Source organism: Phocoena sinus, chromosome 8, assembly GCF_008692025.1.
Source record: "Phocoena sinus isolate mPhoSin1 chromosome 8, mPhoSin1.pri, whole genome shotgun sequence".
NCBI classification, from domain to species: Eukaryota; Metazoa; Chordata; class Mammalia; order Artiodactyla; family Phocoenidae; genus Phocoena; species Phocoena sinus.
In genome coordinates, this window is record NC_045770.1 from 9554109 (window position 1) to 9572801 (window position 18693).

The following is an 18693-nucleotide window of genomic DNA, read 5'->3' on the forward strand; positions in this document are numbered from 1 at the left end:
CCACTGCTGGGGACCTCACAGGTATGAAGAGTTAAGGTTGCAGGAACTAAGCTCCTCCCCTTCCCTTCCACAAAGTATCTTTTCTGAAGCGCCTTTTCACTAAAGGACCCTCTTGCCTAAGGGAGGAGGGCTGGCGTAGACTGATTCTGTCAGGGTTTACCCTGGCGAACCCGGCTTCTGCAAAGCCAGAGGTGGCCGAGAGCCAGGCTAGGACTCCCTGCATTAGAGTGCTCACCCGGACTCTGACAAGCGCCCTCCAATCCGGAAAGGTGACCCAGCTACCACCCCGCCCACGACTGCCGGCGCAGGGAAGGCAGGACACAGCCCTGCAGGGGGCGCTCTCTCGCTGTTGCCTCCTCCCACCCTCCCCTGCCTTCAAGGAGAGGAAGCTCCATCTCCAGCCCCAGGAGCCTTTCTCCTCCGTGCTGCGCACGCCGCCCTGCAGACAGTGGCAAAGTTTTCCAAGCAAAATCTCCAGTTGCTCAAGCAGATAAAAAGCCAATTCACCCACCCATCTGATTCAAAGGAGAAGAGGGAGAATACGGGTTTTACTTCTAAAACGGAAGGTAAAAATGTTCTCACGACTTCTGCGGCTACAATACAGATATCCCACACCCCAAGCAAGAGGAAGAGGGGCTTGCAAAGCCCCAAGGCGCGTCCATGTGGTGGGCAGGGGGGGCGGCCCGCTCTCCTTTCGACACCAGGCGTGCTAGAGGTTGGAGCCTGGCCCCCCAGGGCTCTCTCCTCACAGAGAAGCCTCTAAGAGGTCAGGGACTGCCCACCGGGGGGAGGGTGCCCAAAGCAGCAGGGTGAGGAGGGCCCCTCTGGATGTCTGTCGGGTCAAGAAAGTTCGCACCGCCAGCTTAATGCGGACATGCAGGACCTTGTGAAAGGTTTCTTTCTTTATCCAGTTCCCTCAGTGTTTGGCACCGCTCAGCCCCCTCAGAGTCGGAGCCTCATTTCAGCTGCAGTTTGATTCTCTCCACCGCGGCCCAACTTCCACAAAACCCCTCCCCCAGGAAGATGCTGGCAGAAAAAATACTGCAGCGGTGCAGAAGCTGGGGGGAGCCAGACAGGGCAACCCAACTTTGTAGAGTGTGTGGACCCCGCCTTAACCCCTCGATACCCAAGCTAGGGAGAGGGGCCTATCTGAGGGAGACCTCTCTTGAGGATGCTGAGGTGCTGGGGGTCGCACAAGGGTGAAGAAAGACAGCGGCAGGGGAAGGTGCCTCATCCCTTCTCTACTCACCAGGACAGCTTGAATCCTTTCATTAGTACAGTCACGATAATCCACTGACCGTGTCCTTAGCATCCCGGGCACAGCTCCGGAGGACCCAGGACATATTTGAAAAGATGATGAAGTCCCAAAAGAACAGAATCCCATGTAATGTGACTTGAACCCAGAGAGAGAAAGAAAAAAGAGAGAGAGAGAGAGAGAGAGAGAGAGAGAGAGAGAGAGAGAGGGAGGGAGAGAAAGAGAGAGAGACGGGCAGCCCCAGCCAGAAGAAGTGCTCCGCCGCTTTCCCTCCTTCGCCGTTCCCAGCTGAAAGCTGGGCGAAGAGGCAAAGGACAGCTTCTGCAAACCCAGCCCGGGGCTGGAGCTGCCTGCCTGAGCGGTTGCTGCCACTGCCAGTTTCTGATGAGGATGGGTAACGCTGGCAAGGCTGCAAAACAAGCCCTGGAGTTGCCGTCAACAGGCGGGCTGGCCGGCCACCCTACCCTCACCTCACGCCGGCTCAGCGCAGCCTTGGTAAAGGAACCCAGGGAGAGCCCGGCAGGAGAGCAAAAACCTAGCAGAACCTGCACCTCTCCTCCCCCAGGCGGCAGCTCCCGCAGCTCCATATAACCTCCTAATCAATGCAGTACCCAGGCAAAGCGCCGCCAGCCACTTCCGCCCATTTAAAGACACAGCACATGTTTTGTCCCAGGATGGGACAGAAAGTCGGGGAGAGGGTGGGTGAGCAACGTGGGCGCTGGAGAAGGAAGAGGAGAGGGGCAGAAATATCTGAAGACGAGCACTTCCCTGGGCATCGCCAAAGGGTTAAAAATGCCCCACGCCTAGAGGCGGAGGGGAGCCTTGCCCCCAGGCCCTTTGCCAGCCCCGAATCTGAAGCTGTGCCGACCTGAGAGGCCGGATGCCTAGGTGTCCGGAGGCAGGCGAGCTGCGCGGGACCACCTTAAACAGAGTCCTGGCCCTTTTCCCCAGCGAGGCGGGGCGAGCTCGGGGCTGCGGCTGCGAGCTCCCCGGCAGTTCGCAGCCCACAAACACACAGTTCTCCTCCCTGCTGGAAAGGTCGCCTGCCGTGACTTCTGGGGCTCCTGGTGAGGCAGCAGCTTACGGTGGCCCAGCAGTGCCCCCAGTCACCCAGAGCCAGGGAACTCTTAAGCTGGCCACAAAGGCCTGGTGTAGGATTTAAACAACATTTTATCACCAATGCAGGGCGCCGCGAAGATTCAGACCAGGCACAGCACCGAGATTTTCAACATCAGCTCGGAACACGCAGTTCCCAGGAAAAGGGGAAACGGCTCTTCTTACAATCCTCCAAGCTGGGGCCCGGGAGTTCCAGCACCAGCAACTTCCCTGGCTAGGTCATTCCTTTTTGTCCTCCCCTAGATTACTATCTGGGTCAGTAATGCGGATGGGTGAGAATGAACAAAGAGGAGATTAATTATGACATGGCAACCTTCAACTCAACCATAATAAGCCTTTATACCCTGTAACTTGCCCCAAAGCAATCTAGATATTCATTTGTGTTGTATGCACACCATCTACACTTGACCCTCTAAGGCGATGCTCTTAAGAAAAACTGGAGTGCAGATCCCCGTTGGTAGCACTCATTGTACTTGTAATACTTATTATCTGCCTTCCTCCTTTTACATGGTCAGCTCCATGAAGGCAGGGGCTGTGTATGGGTTCAGCTCTATCTCCCTGGTGAGTAGGAGGGCTTGCACAGTAGGGGTCCGATGAGCAAGTGTTTAATTGAAGTGACCTCATTCAAACCTAACTGAAACACTGTAGTCTCTCTCTCTAGTGTCCAGATGGTTCTGCAGAAATACTCTTAAACGTATCCTTGGGTGATGGAATTTCCCTCCACCCATAGCCCCCATGCCAGACAACAATGGAGTACTTTCAAGACTTCTGAACACATCTGAATCATGTTTTTACAGCTCCTTGAGCCTGTACCCAGGCCATCGTGTCAGCCTAGGTATTGTAGGGATGGATGCAACAGATTCCAGAAGTGCATAGAGTTCTCCTTTACAACCTAGATAAGTCACTCGAAGGGCTTCCCCAGGACACGTGACCCGGCCCCTAGACTAACGTCACTTAGAGCACTCCAGGTAGATGAGAATATTCTCATTCTGCTCCGTCAACTGCTCTGATCACAAGTGTCACATAAAACCTGGACCAAAGCTTTCCAAGTATTACGTTAGAGACACATTATTGTAATGTTAAAATTCTTTAGCTTTTACCATTTATGCGGGGTTTTTTTTGTTTAAACTCTCCTTTGCTTCGCAGCTCTCAGTATGAATTTACTGAGGGCAAGCATTATCTCATTTAATCGTCACACACATAATGAAGCAGTTAACTATCGTTACTTTCCAGGTAATGCAGCAGAAAACTAGAGTGTAGTATCTTGATTTGTCTAACGCCAGACAACAAGCTGCAAGCTTGGGATTTGAATGCAGGCACATCCAACTCCAAAATCCGCTCTCAGTCATAATGTATGTTTATTGAAAAAACCTTCTCTATCAGACAAGCTGATCGTAAGTGCTAACATGCTCCCAGAACGAAAAGAATCCAAGTAACAGGTAAAAAAAAGGAGACTAAATCAAGGCAGCTCCCTTTTTCTCTTTCTGATGAGTTAGCTGGCTTGCGTGTCACTGTACATCTGTGATGTGACAAGCGCCCTGAGCCTCCTCATTTAATATATTTTCCTTGTTTTATCTTCTCATAGAGGACAGTCTGTTTTGTATGGTTTGAAAAGTTCCCTGATCAGTAAATTGTCTACATTACTCTGTATATGATCAGGCAGGTGCATTAGACTCTCCTGCTTCTGCCTGACTCTGCAGTCTGGCTGGCTGCTCCCTGACATCTGTATTTCAGGAAGGGTAATAATTAAAAAAAAAAAACTAAATTCAGAAGACTTCCATTTCTGGCAATATGGCAGACTAGATATCCTGATGGTCCTTCCTGTTAACAACAACTAAAAATGCGACATAAAATAAAATATTAACAAAGGCGGGGGGTAAGATTTTTTTTTTTTTTTTTTTTTGCGGTACTCGGGCGTCTCACTGTTGTGGCCTCTCCCGTTGCGGAGCACAGGCTCCGGACGCGCAGGCTCAGCGGCCATGGCTCACGGTCCCAGCCGCTCCACGGCATGTGGGATCTTCCCGGACCAGGGCACGAACCCATGTCGCCTGCATCAGCAGGCAGACTCTCAACCACTGCGCCACCAGGGAAGCCCAAGGAATTCTTTTAAAATTTTTGATGAACTATCAAAACAGTATGGAATATTTAGAGGCACAAATGTAGTGAGGGCAGAAACCCAGAAAATCAAGGAACGCCTAGAGGATGCATTTTCTAGAAGGCATTTGCAGAAGCTGTGAAATTGGGCTTTGGTTTTTATGGCCTCACAAAGCACAGTGGACAAGAGATGACTTCTCCAAAAGCCCACTAATGTGAAAGGTGTAAAGAGAGATCTGGTAAAGCAGGCCCTGCTGGCCACACCCTCACCCTAAGGGTGAACTTGAAAGACACAGTATGGCGGAGGATATAAAAGGAAAACTGTCTGTCTTCAACCCTGACAGTGAGTGAATGAAGAAGGAAGGAAAAACCATCTCCCCTGGTAAGTCATGACTACAAACGGATCCTCACACAGATTGTTGTCTGAGGATTTCCTAAGCAATTCACCAAAAACCATGTCTAGAAAGAAGACTGTAACCACAGTAAAATTAAGAACATCTGATCGTCAACATCGGTCACAGAAAAGACAAGATTTTTCTGGGAGAAGATATATGTGACGTGTGTAACTGGAAAAGGAGCTGTTCACAGAGTTTATCTTAAAAATTTTACAAATCAGTAAGAAAAAGTAACACAATTAGAAAAATAGACAAATGAACAAGCACTTTCAGAAGAGGAAATGATCAATAAATATATGAAAGGTGCTCAACTTCATTAGTACTTACGAAAATGCAAATTTAAACTTCAGTGAGATACCATCTCATACCCGTCTGATTGGCAAAAATTAAAAAGTCTAACAATATCAAGGTTGGAAGGGAACTAGTGCAGGTGTATATTGGTTTGATTCCCTAAGGAAACTATTTGGTGCTATGTAGTCAGGTTGAAGAAATGCATCCCCTCACACCTAACGGTTCTACCCCACTGACTGAAGAAACTCACATTAGAAATTTCACACGGGGGACTTCCCTGGTGGCGCAGTGGTTAAGAATCCGCCTGCCAAGGCAGGGGACGCGGGTTCGAGCCCTGGTCCGGGCATGCCATGGAGCAACTGAGCCCGTGAGCCACAACTACTGAAGCCCGCGTGCCTAGAGCCCATGCTCCGCAACAAGAGAAGCCACCGCAATGAGAAGCCCGCGCACTGCAAAGAAAAGTAGCCCCTGCTCGCCGCAACTAGAGAAAGCCCGCACGCAGCAACGAAGACCTAACACAGCCAAAAATAAAGAAATAAATTTATTAAAAAAGAAACTTCACACGGTACTGGATGTAATAACATGGTTTGCAGAAAACAACCAAAAAACTGGGGGGGAAAATTTCTATCAATAACAGAAAGGAAAAATACCTGTTGTATTTTCTTAATGTGGGGTGGTATATAACAAGAGCATACAGAAGATGTATAAATTACTGTCACATGCAACAAGGTGGATGCATCTCAGAAACAATGTTGAACGGAGGAAGCAAATCAATGAAGAATGCCTACAGTATGATTTTATATGTATTTTATGTGTGTATACAGCTAAAGAACACATAAAATAGATAGGTGATATTTTATATCCATACAGATACAGAATCTGTATAGATATTCTGTATCCTTAAAATGAAAAGTCAAGGGAATGACACACTCAGCATTCAGGGAGGCGGTCACGCCTGGAGCGGGCGTAAGACAATGTGGTCAGCAGGACAGGTAAAAGGTACACCTGTGTTCACCTGACACCAACCTTCTCCTACGGGTTTTTGTGAGCAGACCTGATGAAAGGGCAGGATGGTGGTGAGGGAAGGATTGACAATGACAATGTTTTGTGTCATCTGCATTTCAAAAATCTAAGTTCAAAAAATTGATCTTCCCAGCCTCACAAACATTCACAAGTTGCTTGTGTTTACAAGGTGTGGTTCACAGAAGGTTGGTTTGTAACACTCTAAGCTTCTTGCTACAACGGTTCCTTCCAAACGGGTTTGGAATGAAGGTTTGAAAAAGTTCCTTTCTGATTTTAGCTGCTTTGACTTCCTCCTGGCCCCCAGGAGCCTGAAGGTCTCACTCACCCTGGTGCTGTTCCTTTCTTAGTCCAACAAAACCACGATTGGCCTTTCTTGCCTCATCCGTGAGCAGGGGCCAGACGGTGAGAGAGGTCTTTCAGCCAGAGCACGCTGCCGGTGATGTGTAAGCAGACACCCAAGGCCCCCAGCCAGGGGACACCTAGCAGCTGGGAGCCCCCAGGAGGACTCAGCCCCCGTGACTCCCACCTCCCCACCAGCGGCTCTTCCCAGCACCAGACACCAGAAGCGCACGCCTCCGGAGTCATGACCTTGGGAAGTCACGGGGAGCGTATCTGGAGCAGAAAATAGATGGACAACGTGGTCCCTGAGGCTCGCCTTCTCTCTGGTTCTTTGGTATGTGCTGCCCTCCCTCTGCCCCTGCTCCTACGGAGAGGAGAGCCGCAGCGCCAGGGCAGAGCCGCATGCCTCTAGGAGCTGGCAAAACTGGGGCAGAGCAGTGCTGCAGTCACACGTTGGGGAATCAAAGCTCCAAGCTCAGGCAGGGGAGTCGACAGGCGCCGGGAGTGTTATATTTAAGGAGCGTTTTGGAGGTCAGGAAGCTAGCGAGAGGAGCAGCCTCCTGAACATTTCAACAACAAGCCGCCTCCTCGGGCTCCAGCCAGAATCCTCTTCCACGTTCCAACTACAGCCGATAGAGGCTGTGTGAGGGGACGGCAGATGGCCGGAGCTGCGCCCATCAGGTGCTCCCCACTACTTCCCTGTCCCCTCCTCCCCCCACCCACTCTCCTCTCCCCACCCTCTGCCACAATTAGTCACTGGCTCTGGGGTGACGGCGTGGGCCGCAGGCACTGGCCTTGCCTTCTGATCTGTTCACCTGCGCCTGCCCCACCCCTCCTGTGGCAGGACCTGCACACAGCCCGCCCTCCAGCCCCACCGGCCACTGCAGGGAGAGGCAGGGAGGGGCGGCACAGGCCACAGAGCCGCTGGGGTTGAGGGGCTTGTGGGGAAAGCAAGGCAGGCTCTGTTCATTTGAAGAATGCTTCCTTCCGCCTCTGTAACCCCACGGATTTGCTTAGGGTACTGGACAGACTTACCTCCCCCATCCTTCTTTGCCTCTCCCTCACAATCTGCTAATCCAGAAGGTTCCTTTGGGCAACCAACAGGACGGACAAGGTCCAAGCCAAGCTCCGGTAGGCTTCATCCTGCCCCCAGGTGCTTCACCGACAGGGTCGACTGGAGAGGGAGGCAGACAGGATGGAGGCAGCCAGGGCTTCCACCGGGTGTCTGTCTGTTCACTCGCGAGTTTAAGCTGGCCTCCCACACGTCGTGTCTGGGATTCTCACAAAAACCCGGTGAGGTGTTACTAAACCACACTGGATGGAAGAAGAAACTGAGGCCCCGGGAGGCCTAGTACTCAGCCGTGAGATAAGGTGGGAGTTGGTGAAAAGAGCGAGAAAGCTACAAAGCAATGCCCTATGCCCAGGAACCACAAAGCGCCCGCTGCCTCTAGCCCAGGCACCTCCCCCTCTCAGCCAGGCCAGGAGAACTGCCTCCCCTGCCCACTTGGTACAGATGCCAGCTGAGCTCTCCCTCCCTGCCTGCTGAAGCTCTGCTGGACATCCCTTCTCCACGGAGACCCCCTGGCTTGATGCGAGGAGACAGGAGTGTCCCGGGCCCCACTCTCTGCGACAGTGGAAATCCCACAGAGGACCCCCTCTCTCTACCCTACCCTTCCCTTCCCTTCCAAAATCACTGGCCGCTTCCCGAACGCCTCTGCCGGACTCAGGTCTCCTTCATTGGTGTGCCCTGGATCACGACTCCTCCTGCCAAAAGACAGAAGGGCGGCCTCCGGACACGAAGCCCTCCTGTCAGGAAAGACAGCACACCTCGGAGAAACACGCCCCAGGAGAGGGAAATGCGGCCTGGTTTCACTCCTCATTCTAATTACATTCGTAATACAAGAAAACATGTCTCCTGCCAGATGGAAGAAACAAGGCAGATTTCTAATTACGCCCCCTGCTCCTCCTGGTTTATTCTCTAGAGGAATTCGGGGTGACTGATGGTGTCAGGGACCCCAGAGGGTGTTTATAAACTCAGGTTTTCTCAGGAAGGGAGCACCCATATATCCACAGCCAGCTGCTTCCTGCTCTCCTCCCACCAAATGGAGATTTTTCTTTTCTCAACTAAGCTACATATGAGAATTACCATTAACAGACAGCTGAATCGAGTGTTAACTCATGTTCACAGTGAAAGTCTCCAGACCAAGGACAAGACCAGAATCTGCTGTTGGCAGAGAAGCCGTTTGCCGATAGGACAAGCCTAGAAAAGCCGCATTCTTAACTGACAGGGGCCTGACACCAGTCCCAGAGCTGCACTCTGTGGTCTAGCACAAGGATTCTGAAACTAGACTTGAGTTCAAATCCGTACTGAACAAGCTGTGTGACCTTGAGCGACTTACTTCATTTCTCTACGCCTCGGCTCTATCTGTAAAAAGGTGATGACAACGATCCATGAAGCTGTTAAGAGTCAATGACACAACACATGAGTAGTGTGTATTGAGTAAGGGCTCAACACCTTTTCACCCTTATTATGATTATTCCCAACCAGTGTCCACAGACCACCACTACCCACTGCAAGAACCAGAGGCTCCGTTTCTATGCTTCCTGGTCTACTTTTTCTCCTTTACCTAAACAAAGTTTCTCATTCTTCCTATTTTGTTGGGGATATTTTTGTATTTTTATTTTGTGATACTTCTGTCAGGTCAGTCAGATATTTATTTATTTATTCAACAATAACTATACTTATCGAGTACCTAACGTGTTCATGGCCTAGACAAACCAAGATGCTATTTCAATGATCCATCCAATATCGTCCTTGATCTCTAGAAGCTTATAATCTAATAAGGAACACAAGGCACGGGCATTAAGTAGTTAAATAATTAAATAATTCTAACATAAAGTTTAAAGCAATAAGTTTCAAAAGAGAGACACAGCTAATCAGAAGGGCAGAGTACTTCTGTTTTCCAAAATGAAGATGGGTTTGTAATCATTATGCCAGTTTTTCAATCAACTAATGAGTAATGGTGAATGTTGTCAGCTAACCTATATTAAATCTGTGATCATCATTTCTCGATTAGTATGGTCTTAAAAGAGTTAGCCAGAAAAAGGATCCAATATTTGTCATCATCCTTTAAGGAGACCAGAACTTCCTATTTGCATGACAGGTGTCCAGAAATAGTGCCTTTGGAACATACTGCTACAATCACTGCCAATAAACACAGGTTTATGTGGATGGAGTAGGCTGTATCTAATGGGGTGGATTTTGAAGTTTCATTTCCTCCATCAGGATATTTTCTCATCAGCACCATTAAGCTGCAAACGAAATGCTCAGAGATGTTTCAGGCCCCCATACCCACGATATTCTCTTAATATCACAACAGACATGAGACTGGCATAATCATGAGTAAATGTTAAGAGTCCAGGTTCCAGAGCTACTCGGTAAATGCACCTGTGTCCTTCCATACTCAGCCACTGGCTACCACTGCTGCTTCAGGGGCATCCAAGTGCTGACGTGTACCATGATGAAGTTTTTACGTGGATCCACAGACAAGTGAGGAAAAATAAGGGCAACGTGGTAAGTTTCTAAAAGCTAAAGTACTGAACCTTTAATTTTTGATAATTCATCCTTTTAAATTTTGTGTTCTCTAAATACAGACAATGGTGGTGGTAGTTTTATATTTTAGTTCAGTTTAGTTCTGTTGTTACCCTTTATAGGTGCCATAAATATCTGGCAATTCTGTGTCAGTCCACCAACATTTTTCAATTTCTCTACAAAATCCACGAGTTCAGACTCTCCTATGAAGAAGGCCTTCTCAGTTCCAAGATCTCACATTCTACTATAAGGAGAGCCTCCGCCTCTTAACTGCTGTGATGGGAGATCTGAAAAGTTTCTCCTGTCAACTCCCTAGTCCTTGGGTGGCCATCTAGGTCACAGAGGTTCCTAATCTAGTCTTTCTTTTTTTTTTTTTTTTTTTTTTACTTGAGATATAATTGACATATAACATTACAGCGATTTCGGGAGTACAGCATAATGATTCCATATATGTATATACTGCAAAATGATCACCAAAATAAGTCTAGTTAACATCCATCCCCACATGACTACAATTTTTTTCTTAGAATGACCTAATCTAGTCTTGACTGTTTGAACAATGCCTTGGAGATTAGACTGTGCCTCCCAAATATATATGTGAACAACTCTGGCCACTCCCCTGACCTCAGATACAGATTCGCGATTGCTCCTGAACACCTTCACCTCGATGTCTCATGGGCACCCCAGAGCCAGCACGAATAAATGAAACTCCGCATTGTCCCTCTACCTCTCCTTCTGACCCTGACCTCCCGTGCTTATCCCAATAGATGGCACCACCAACTATGAAGCCACCCAGTCAGACAGCTGGAATTCATCCTACATGCTTCCTCTGCCACCTCCCATTTAATTAGGTACAAAGGCATGTCAACTCTAGCTCCCTAATTATGACTAGCGTTTGTCTCCTGCTATCCGTTATTACCCGCCCTTCAATCCTCATCTTTAGGTTTGCAGTTGTACTTACCCTCTCCTACTTGTTCATTCACCAAATATTTATCGAGCATCTATCATACACCAAGTAATACGCCAGGTGCTAGGGGTTTTGTGGCTTACAAAGCAGAAATGCACAATCCCTGCCCTTAAAAAGCTTATAGTCTAGTGGGGGGAAGACAAACGTGAAAAATAAAGTGTCAGAGATGGCGCAAAATGAGGAAAACCTTAACAATCTGTCTACCTTGCAGTCTTGTAGTCAAAAGAAAACCTGAGGATATCCTGAAGTCCTTCAATTGTTCCCAGTATCTACATGGATGAGGCTGTCACAGGGTGTCAACTCCCGCTTCCTTCTCCAGTTTCACCATCTGCCTCCCATCTTCCACACGCGACCTGCGCTCCAATCAGGCCCAAGTACTTGCAGTGACCTGGGCTTTGCCACATGCGTGCTGTCTCCCTCTCCTGCCTCACTAGTGTCCAGTGAACACCTATGATGTGCAGGCATTTTACCTAAGTTATCTCATTTAACCCTCACAACAGTCCTATAGAGTGGATGGTATCACTCTCATTTACCAAGGAAGAAACTGAGACTAGGAAAAGCCAGGATAACTCGCTCAGGTTCACTGAGCCAGAAAGCGGCAGTGCCAGCATTTGAACCCAGACATGCCCAGCTCCAAATCATAACTAGATCACCTCTCTTGCCTCGTCCACCCGATAAACTCCCACCCATGCTTCAAATCAAATGTCACTTCCTTAGAAAGCCCTTATGCCTGCCCAGGTAACATCAAATAGTTCTTTTGTGCTTCCCTGGTGACTCAAACTTCTATCACAACCCTCATTACCTTTGTGCCATCATAATTTGTTTACTCATCTGTCTTCCCCAAGAACCCATGAGCAGCTAACTGCTCACAGGGATTGTGTGTTATTCATTGAAAACCTCCACACTGAATCTCTGCTGGCGTGTAAGCGGCATTTAATAAACATTTGTTGAGTGAATGGATTAATGAGTGCTTACCGACCTCTCTTCTCAAGGCTGAAAAAGAAACTCTCAGGACACAATTTATCATCTACTTATCTTAACACAGTCATGTCAGGACATCAGATGGCCCCAGTCTGAAACTGCAACCTTAAAAAAAAAAAAAAAAAAAGAGTAGCTCCACAGCAATGCAATAATCCAGACTCCAGGAGGTGAAGTCACACTTCCAAAAGCTCTCCTCCAGGAACTGAACGCAGTCTAAATAGGCAGGGCTGTCATCAAGAGTGGCCACACCTCCAACCGAAACTACTTCATTTGGGGGTAACTGAACCCAATACACTGGGGGCTAAAGGGATCCAGGGAATAGGACCTCAGGTATTACAGGAGAAAGATAAGGTAAGGGGGATGCATTTACATGTATTTAGACTTTTAAAAATGATATCCACATCATCTTAAATCTGTTACCAGTGAGTCACATTATGAATTTTTACTCCACGGTTCGTGCTCATGCATGGCATTCTCCAATGTCACTGTGTCAACCTCAATGTATAGGTTTTCTTTGTACCTGGGTTGCAAAATGCAAACAGGCTCTTTATGGGAGCATCTTGATCAGTTAAAGAGTCTTAAACTTTTTGGAGTCATAAGCCCTCTGGAGATCTGATGAGAGCCATGGATACTCTTCCCAGAAAAATACAGAGATACAAAATTCTGCCTACAAGTGGTAGAGGCTCATGGACCCTCTCCTAAAGTCCATCCCAGGACCTTAATGGTTCACAGGCCCAGACTGAAAACACCTGAACTAAACTCCCTCCAAAAAGTTTGGGCTAGAGAAGGTTAAAGAAAACGAATCCCAGTGCCAGTGTTAAACGTCGTCTGTTTCTGTGACCCATCAGATTCACTCCTGTGGTCAAGGTCCTGATCGCAAATGCTGGCCTCAGGAATAGTCCAGCTCCAAGGTCTGATTCTTTGCCCGATTAGATAATCTGCAATCTGGGCGAAGGGATGGCAAGAGCCTGAGAAAAATGAAGCTGACTCGGTTTCTACCTCCATGTGCAAATGGAAACATAAACGCACATCTCCAAACTAACTGCAGAGTAACTCCCTGATGCCCCCAAAGCACACCTTTCCCAGAGCGCTCACCACCACCACCCCTGGAGGGCCAGCTGCTTGATCCCAAACCACTTACAACTTTAAGAGCTAGTGGACTAGCAGGTTTGTAAGCCTGGCAAGAGATGACACTTGACATCATGGAGAGAAGATGCGTTACAGCCAGACAGCAAACTGCTTGGAGCAAACTGTTTTGGATCCAAACACAGCTGCAGATGCCTTGCTCCCATGGCTGCCACTGCACACGGCCAAGGGGGGTACAGCACCTTGACCAGCCATGCTCAATGTGGCTACTCAAATGTTTGTGGAAGGAGGTAAAGAGAGAGGAAGGGTGGGGGGACTGAAGAGTGATGTGGTCCAGGAATCCAGGGAGGCCTGTTCTCATTTAGTTTTGCTCTCCCTAGCTCCTTTCTGCAAGGAAAAGGAAGTATTCGACAGACCTAAGCTGGTTAAAACAACACATGCATGTAATTCTCACCACTATACAGACTAGGCAATGAAAGCCCAGAGAGGTTAAGTAACTTGGATCAGATCACACAGCATGTGGGAGTGGGAGAAAGGGGCTGAGAATCCAGTTCTGCGATTCCCATAGACGTGTCCTAACCAGTTTAACACATTATTGCCCACAGCACGGTTGCTGTTTGGACCTCCTACCTCATTCTCTCTTTCATACACACATGGGGTACTCAACCGGCTCCAGAAGTCTGAGCCTCGTCCAGTCTTCCATCCTGGAGAGAAAGGAGACCCTGCCATCTGGCCAGAGAGGAAGGCCCCCCAAACCCAGCACTGAGATATTGTGGAAGGACCACAGGTCTCTCTCCCTGTACACAGGGACTGCGGCTTACAAACTCAGCCTCCTTGGCTCCCCCATCGACTCTCAATGGCTCTAGCTCCTTGTTTGGAAGAATGCACAGAAAAACAAATTTCAACTTGCAAGCAGGAGTCAGGAGACATCAGAAACCTATCTCAGGGACGCCCTCTAGCGTGCATACAGGGTGCGTGCTACACAGCACCCGGGCACCGTTCCCTAGAGGTGCCCAGACCCGCACTTCCATTGGGGCTTCAGATGAGCGGTGGGAGGGGACAGCTGCCGCATCTGCCACTCAGAGCCAAATCCCAAGGCCACCTCACCAATCCCAAGGCCACCATCTGCTGCAGGATGAGAGGCAGTCTCTGCTCTCAAGACTGTCCAGCCCACACTGACCCCACCCATTCCTTACACAGCAGGCAGAGGGAAAAGGAGCAAACAGAGGGTGAAAGTGTGGAGATGGCACAGATGGGTTAAGAGAGCACTGCAGCGTGGGGAAGAGGCAGAGGAAGAAGACAGAGAGGATAAGGGAGGGGGCGGCTGAAAAGAGACACGGTAAAGATAAAGGAAAACCAAGGCAAAGCTATCGAGAAAGACAGACACACGGGTCAGCCCAGACAAAGCTACAGGTCACCGCCCCCGCCTACCAGGCTTCCAGGCACACAGAGGTGAGGAGTGTGCCTAGGAGGGCCCGGCCTTCCTCCCCTCCCCTGAGGTCCTCATTCTCGCACCATTTCCCTCCACTCTGACACAGCCCCTGGATGCTCCGGACTGGTGGGCTGAGGGAGAGGAGGGGAGAGAAAAGTGAACCAAAGGCAGAACTTGCCAAGCGAAGCCACTTACGCACAGTGAGGCCGGCAGCATTTCCATCCTACCTTTGCTGTCGCCATATCAGCCGGCTCCATGATCTCGGCTTGGCCTAAGGAGCAGCGGTACCATCCGGAGAGAAAAGGCAGAGTCACAAAGGTCCACCCGGAAAGAACCAACCACCCCTCTGGAAGATCGGGGGAAATGAGAGACCTATTTCTAAGCTTTGGCCCCAGGACCTCCTCTGCTGGGGGGGAGAGCAAAGGGCCTCGGGGTCCCCAGCAAGTCAGGGGCCTGCTTGTGTTCTCATCAGGCTGAGTCAGGGGGCATCTCCCCTTGCCTGGTACTTCTTCCCAGGAGGCAAGTGCGGGTCTCGCCAGGGCTCCCCCTGCTGGGGGAGAGCGCACAGAGGTGGAGGCCCTGCCCTCCCATCACCGGGTCAGACTGGTACCCACGGGTCAGAGAGAGGGGAGCTTGTGGGAAGAGGCCGGCTGGCGGGTGCTGAGCAAGTGCTGGGGGTGGGGGCGGGAGGGGAGGAGGCTAGGGGTCGGTGCGGAGGCGGGTGTGAGAACCTCAAGAAGAAGGTACAGGCACTCAGATGGAAGCAGAAGGCGCTGTGCAAGGAGGTGCCGGAGCCACAAAGCCAGAGCCCGCCAGGCAAGGCCGAGGACGAAGAGGGAGAGGAATGCGCCCGGTGAAGCCACTCACCTTGCAATAACATTCAGACTGACTGAGGCCTACACAGGAGCCAGAGCGGGCAGTTCACACCCCCCCACTCCACTCCCAGAGACTCACAGCCTCTGTCTAAAGGTACATGAGAGCAGCCGGCAGCCCGGCTGGATCTGCAGAGGCCCCTGGCTCTCTCGGAGCAGCCTGATTGGAGGACCAGGATGACTTCATCCGGCCCCATTCATCACTCTAGGTTTCCTGCCCAGCGGGGACAGGCCGCTCTGCGGCAGTGACTACCGCTTCCTCTGTGGCCCATTTAACTCGGGCGGCCTGGGATAGGCTGTGGCAGTCGGGGGCGGCCAGGGAGAGGGGTCAGAGTATGTCGGGCCCTAGAAGAAGGCGGGAACAGTCTGCTCACATTTCTAGGGAAGTGCAGAACCTCTACTTAAAGCACAGCACATACATCCATTCCTCCGTGAGTCTGCCGGTGCCAGCACCAGCAAGAACGCAGAAGAGCCACTCCCCTCCTTGAAACCAGCAAGGAGACCAGGTTGTGTGCTCTGGTGGAGCACCGGTCTTCCCGTCAAAGAGTTCAATCAGACACATTCGAATCTTCAAATATTTCTCCCAGTCACTGAGAACCACCTATGGACAAGCAGGTCGATATCCTCGGGCATCCCTAAGTACCTCCTTCCATCAGTTCTCCCTGTCAGCTCTCCTAACGTGCTGACCTGCGCTTGCTGTTAAGGACATGCATTCCTTCAAGCCCATGATTTCAGACCCACAAAAGGTTGCAGGTGGATGAGACCTTAAAGCTTCGGCTCCTTTTTTACAGAGAAGGAAACCAAGGCCCAGCAAAAAGCAAAAGGGTCAAAGAAAGGTCTCCCAGCACTTGTTCCCCAATTCCACAGAGATTTTCCCTCAGAGATGGTGAGCTCCTGAGAGAAATGATGCCCTCATTTCCCCCTTACCTTCTGATCCCCACAGCTCCCAGTGCACAGAAAACCCAGCAAAGCAAGGGTTAAAGGGAGAGATTCAAATATAAGGGAATGAAAAAAGACGGCAGTGACCATGAGGTCTCATCCACTACCACCTGCACTGGCCCTCATTCTTTCTATTACCTGCTTCTGTTCAAGCCTGACTTCATCACCACGAATCCATGCAGTCAGGTAACCAACACACCAAGGAAAGAGTTTTCCAAAAGAATGACGACATCAACAATTCTACCAGTTTATTTTACCAGCGTCCTAGGGTCTGGCAGGAACAATAATATTAGCAACTCCCATCGGTACAGGGCTGCATGATTTACATGTTTTCAAATCCATTACCTCATTTGATACTCACAGGCATCCACTGAGGTAAGTATTGTCTCCCCCATTTCACAGATAATGAAACTGAGATTCAGAGACTTGAAGGGACTTGCCCAAAGGTCACATAGCCAGCACAGCAGAGCTGGGACTCAAACCCATGTTCACTGACTCCAAATCCCCTTCAACTAAATGTCATACTATCAAATTTCCCATCCCTCAACCTGCCCCCAACTCCAGCTCCCCATGACTATAGACTAAAAGAACATAAAACCTCAATGAATTTACAATTTCCCTTTGGCACCCCCTTTTTGTGGAAGATGGCAAATTAGAAAATACACTATCAAACACTAGGAAAAAAAAAAATCTTAGGCCTGCCTAGAGGTTACTGTATACATTTAGCAAATCTCCCGTGTCTGATGGAAACTGCTTTTAAAAAGAATCACCAAAGATTCATTCATGATTGCTTTACTTAAGCAGGAAAGTGGACCAAGACACCTGACCAAATTGGTCAACCATCAGGATTGAAATTAAGGAGGAAAAAAAGATGTGTATCCTGGTTCCTGGAGGTACATTATTTTCCAGCCATCATAAACACCGAAGGTATCACTTCTGCCTTCCCTTTCCCATCTTAACTCTATCAGCCAAGGGCTGCCAAGTTCCATATACCTAGATGAAAAAGGACGAGGATGAGAGTAACAGGAAATCATTTAGGCCCATGGATTGTTTTTCATTAACTTATTGCCTGGTTTCTATAAGCCCTAAACAGTGGTCACAGATACAGTCAACCTGAAGTGGGTAAGAGGCTTTGCTAGTACCGCAGTGGCCATATTCCACCATACGCCCACAACAATAACAAAGGTGTAGGGCCGTGCCAGACCCGCACTTGTCAGCTCTGCTCAGAGGCCTGGAATGTGCCTTCTGGCTATCGCTGTGGCCTTCAGTCCTCTCTGTTCCTGGGCTGACAGTCAAATGTACAAACAGATGGAGAGCAGAAGGCTAGTACCCACGAATGAGGATGTTCTGTTTCATCAGATTCACACAGAAATCAGACCCACGTTAACGGGACTCCACCCAGTCTCCCAAATAACCACACACATTCACATACTCAGTTCTTAAAGTCATCCAGCTGTCACACAGCCCTGGATGGTGAATGCGGAGGACGGCATTGAGAAGACCTGCTCCGCTAGAAGCATCCATGTCTATTTTACAAAGCAATTCATATGTCCTGAACGCAAAGCAGCACAGAGAGTGCTATTAGCCATAGAACAGACAGCCTAGAAGATGGGGCAGGGTGGGAGGTGGGGGACAGTGCTAGGCTTTAATGAGAAGAAGAGGACTATGTCCCAGAGTCCAAAGACAACTCCAGGAAGAAAGACGGAAAAGAGAACGACACTGAAGGGAAAAAGGAAAGAAAAGCTAATAAAGGGTATCTAAGTAGCCATCAAATCTGCACCTCTGCTGCTTCCCAGCAAGAAACTGATCTAGATGATTCCTCATAGGATAAATCACTCCTCTATTCCATGCATTTGCCTTCTGAACTAGAGACCAGAAGCTCTCTCTTCTACAGCTGCTATAATCTCCTTCCATTTTGCCTAACATTTAGTGAAAAGACAGACAGACAGACAGGCAGGCAGGCAGAGAAAGGGTGGGGGGGTGGGGGGAGCCCCTTTATAACGTCATCATACCATTTTCTCTCCAGGGCAATTATTCGTACTAATTACTTTACCCTACGTATTACATTCTAACTCCTTAATCACTGTACTTAGGTATAAAGTTAAGAAAGTGGGGGGAAAAAAACAACCCAGATGCTTGAAAAGAGGCTAGAGTGACTATGGGCTGGGGCCACTCAAGCTGTGGTGGGGAGTCCGGGCACCCAGTTCCCGGAGGAGCGCTCAGAGGCTGACGCTGCACCTTTAGGAAGCCCTTCCTCTGGCAGCTGTGGGTGGGAAGCGCTGCCAGGAAAGCGGGCAAGGCTGTTTCAAAG

The 18693-nt window shown here is 49.4% G+C and overlaps 1 protein-coding gene across 5 annotated transcripts in view; it reads right to left on the reverse strand.

The window, feature by feature from the left end:
• GRAMD1B (GRAM domain containing 1B) overlaps nt 1-18693 on the reverse strand; it is a 178336-nt gene that overhangs the window by 98799 nt on the left and 60844 nt on the right. The window contains exons 3-4 of one of the 5 annotated variants that reach the window (XR_004351111.1): nt 7549-12158; nt 5714-7136 (exon numbers count right to left, since the gene is read on the reverse strand). The exons of 2 other annotated variants lie outside the window; for them this stretch is intronic. Coding sequence is in view for 2 of the 3 variants with exons in the window: in XM_032640375.1 (XP_032496266.1) it covers nt 14815-14842 (28 nt within the window). In the remaining variant the exon portion in view is untranslated. Of the gene's footprint in view, nt 1-5713; nt 12159-14798; nt 14843-18693 lie in introns of those variants that run through there. 2 more of the 5 variants (XM_032640375.1, XM_032640374.1) reach the window with 2 other exon arrangements.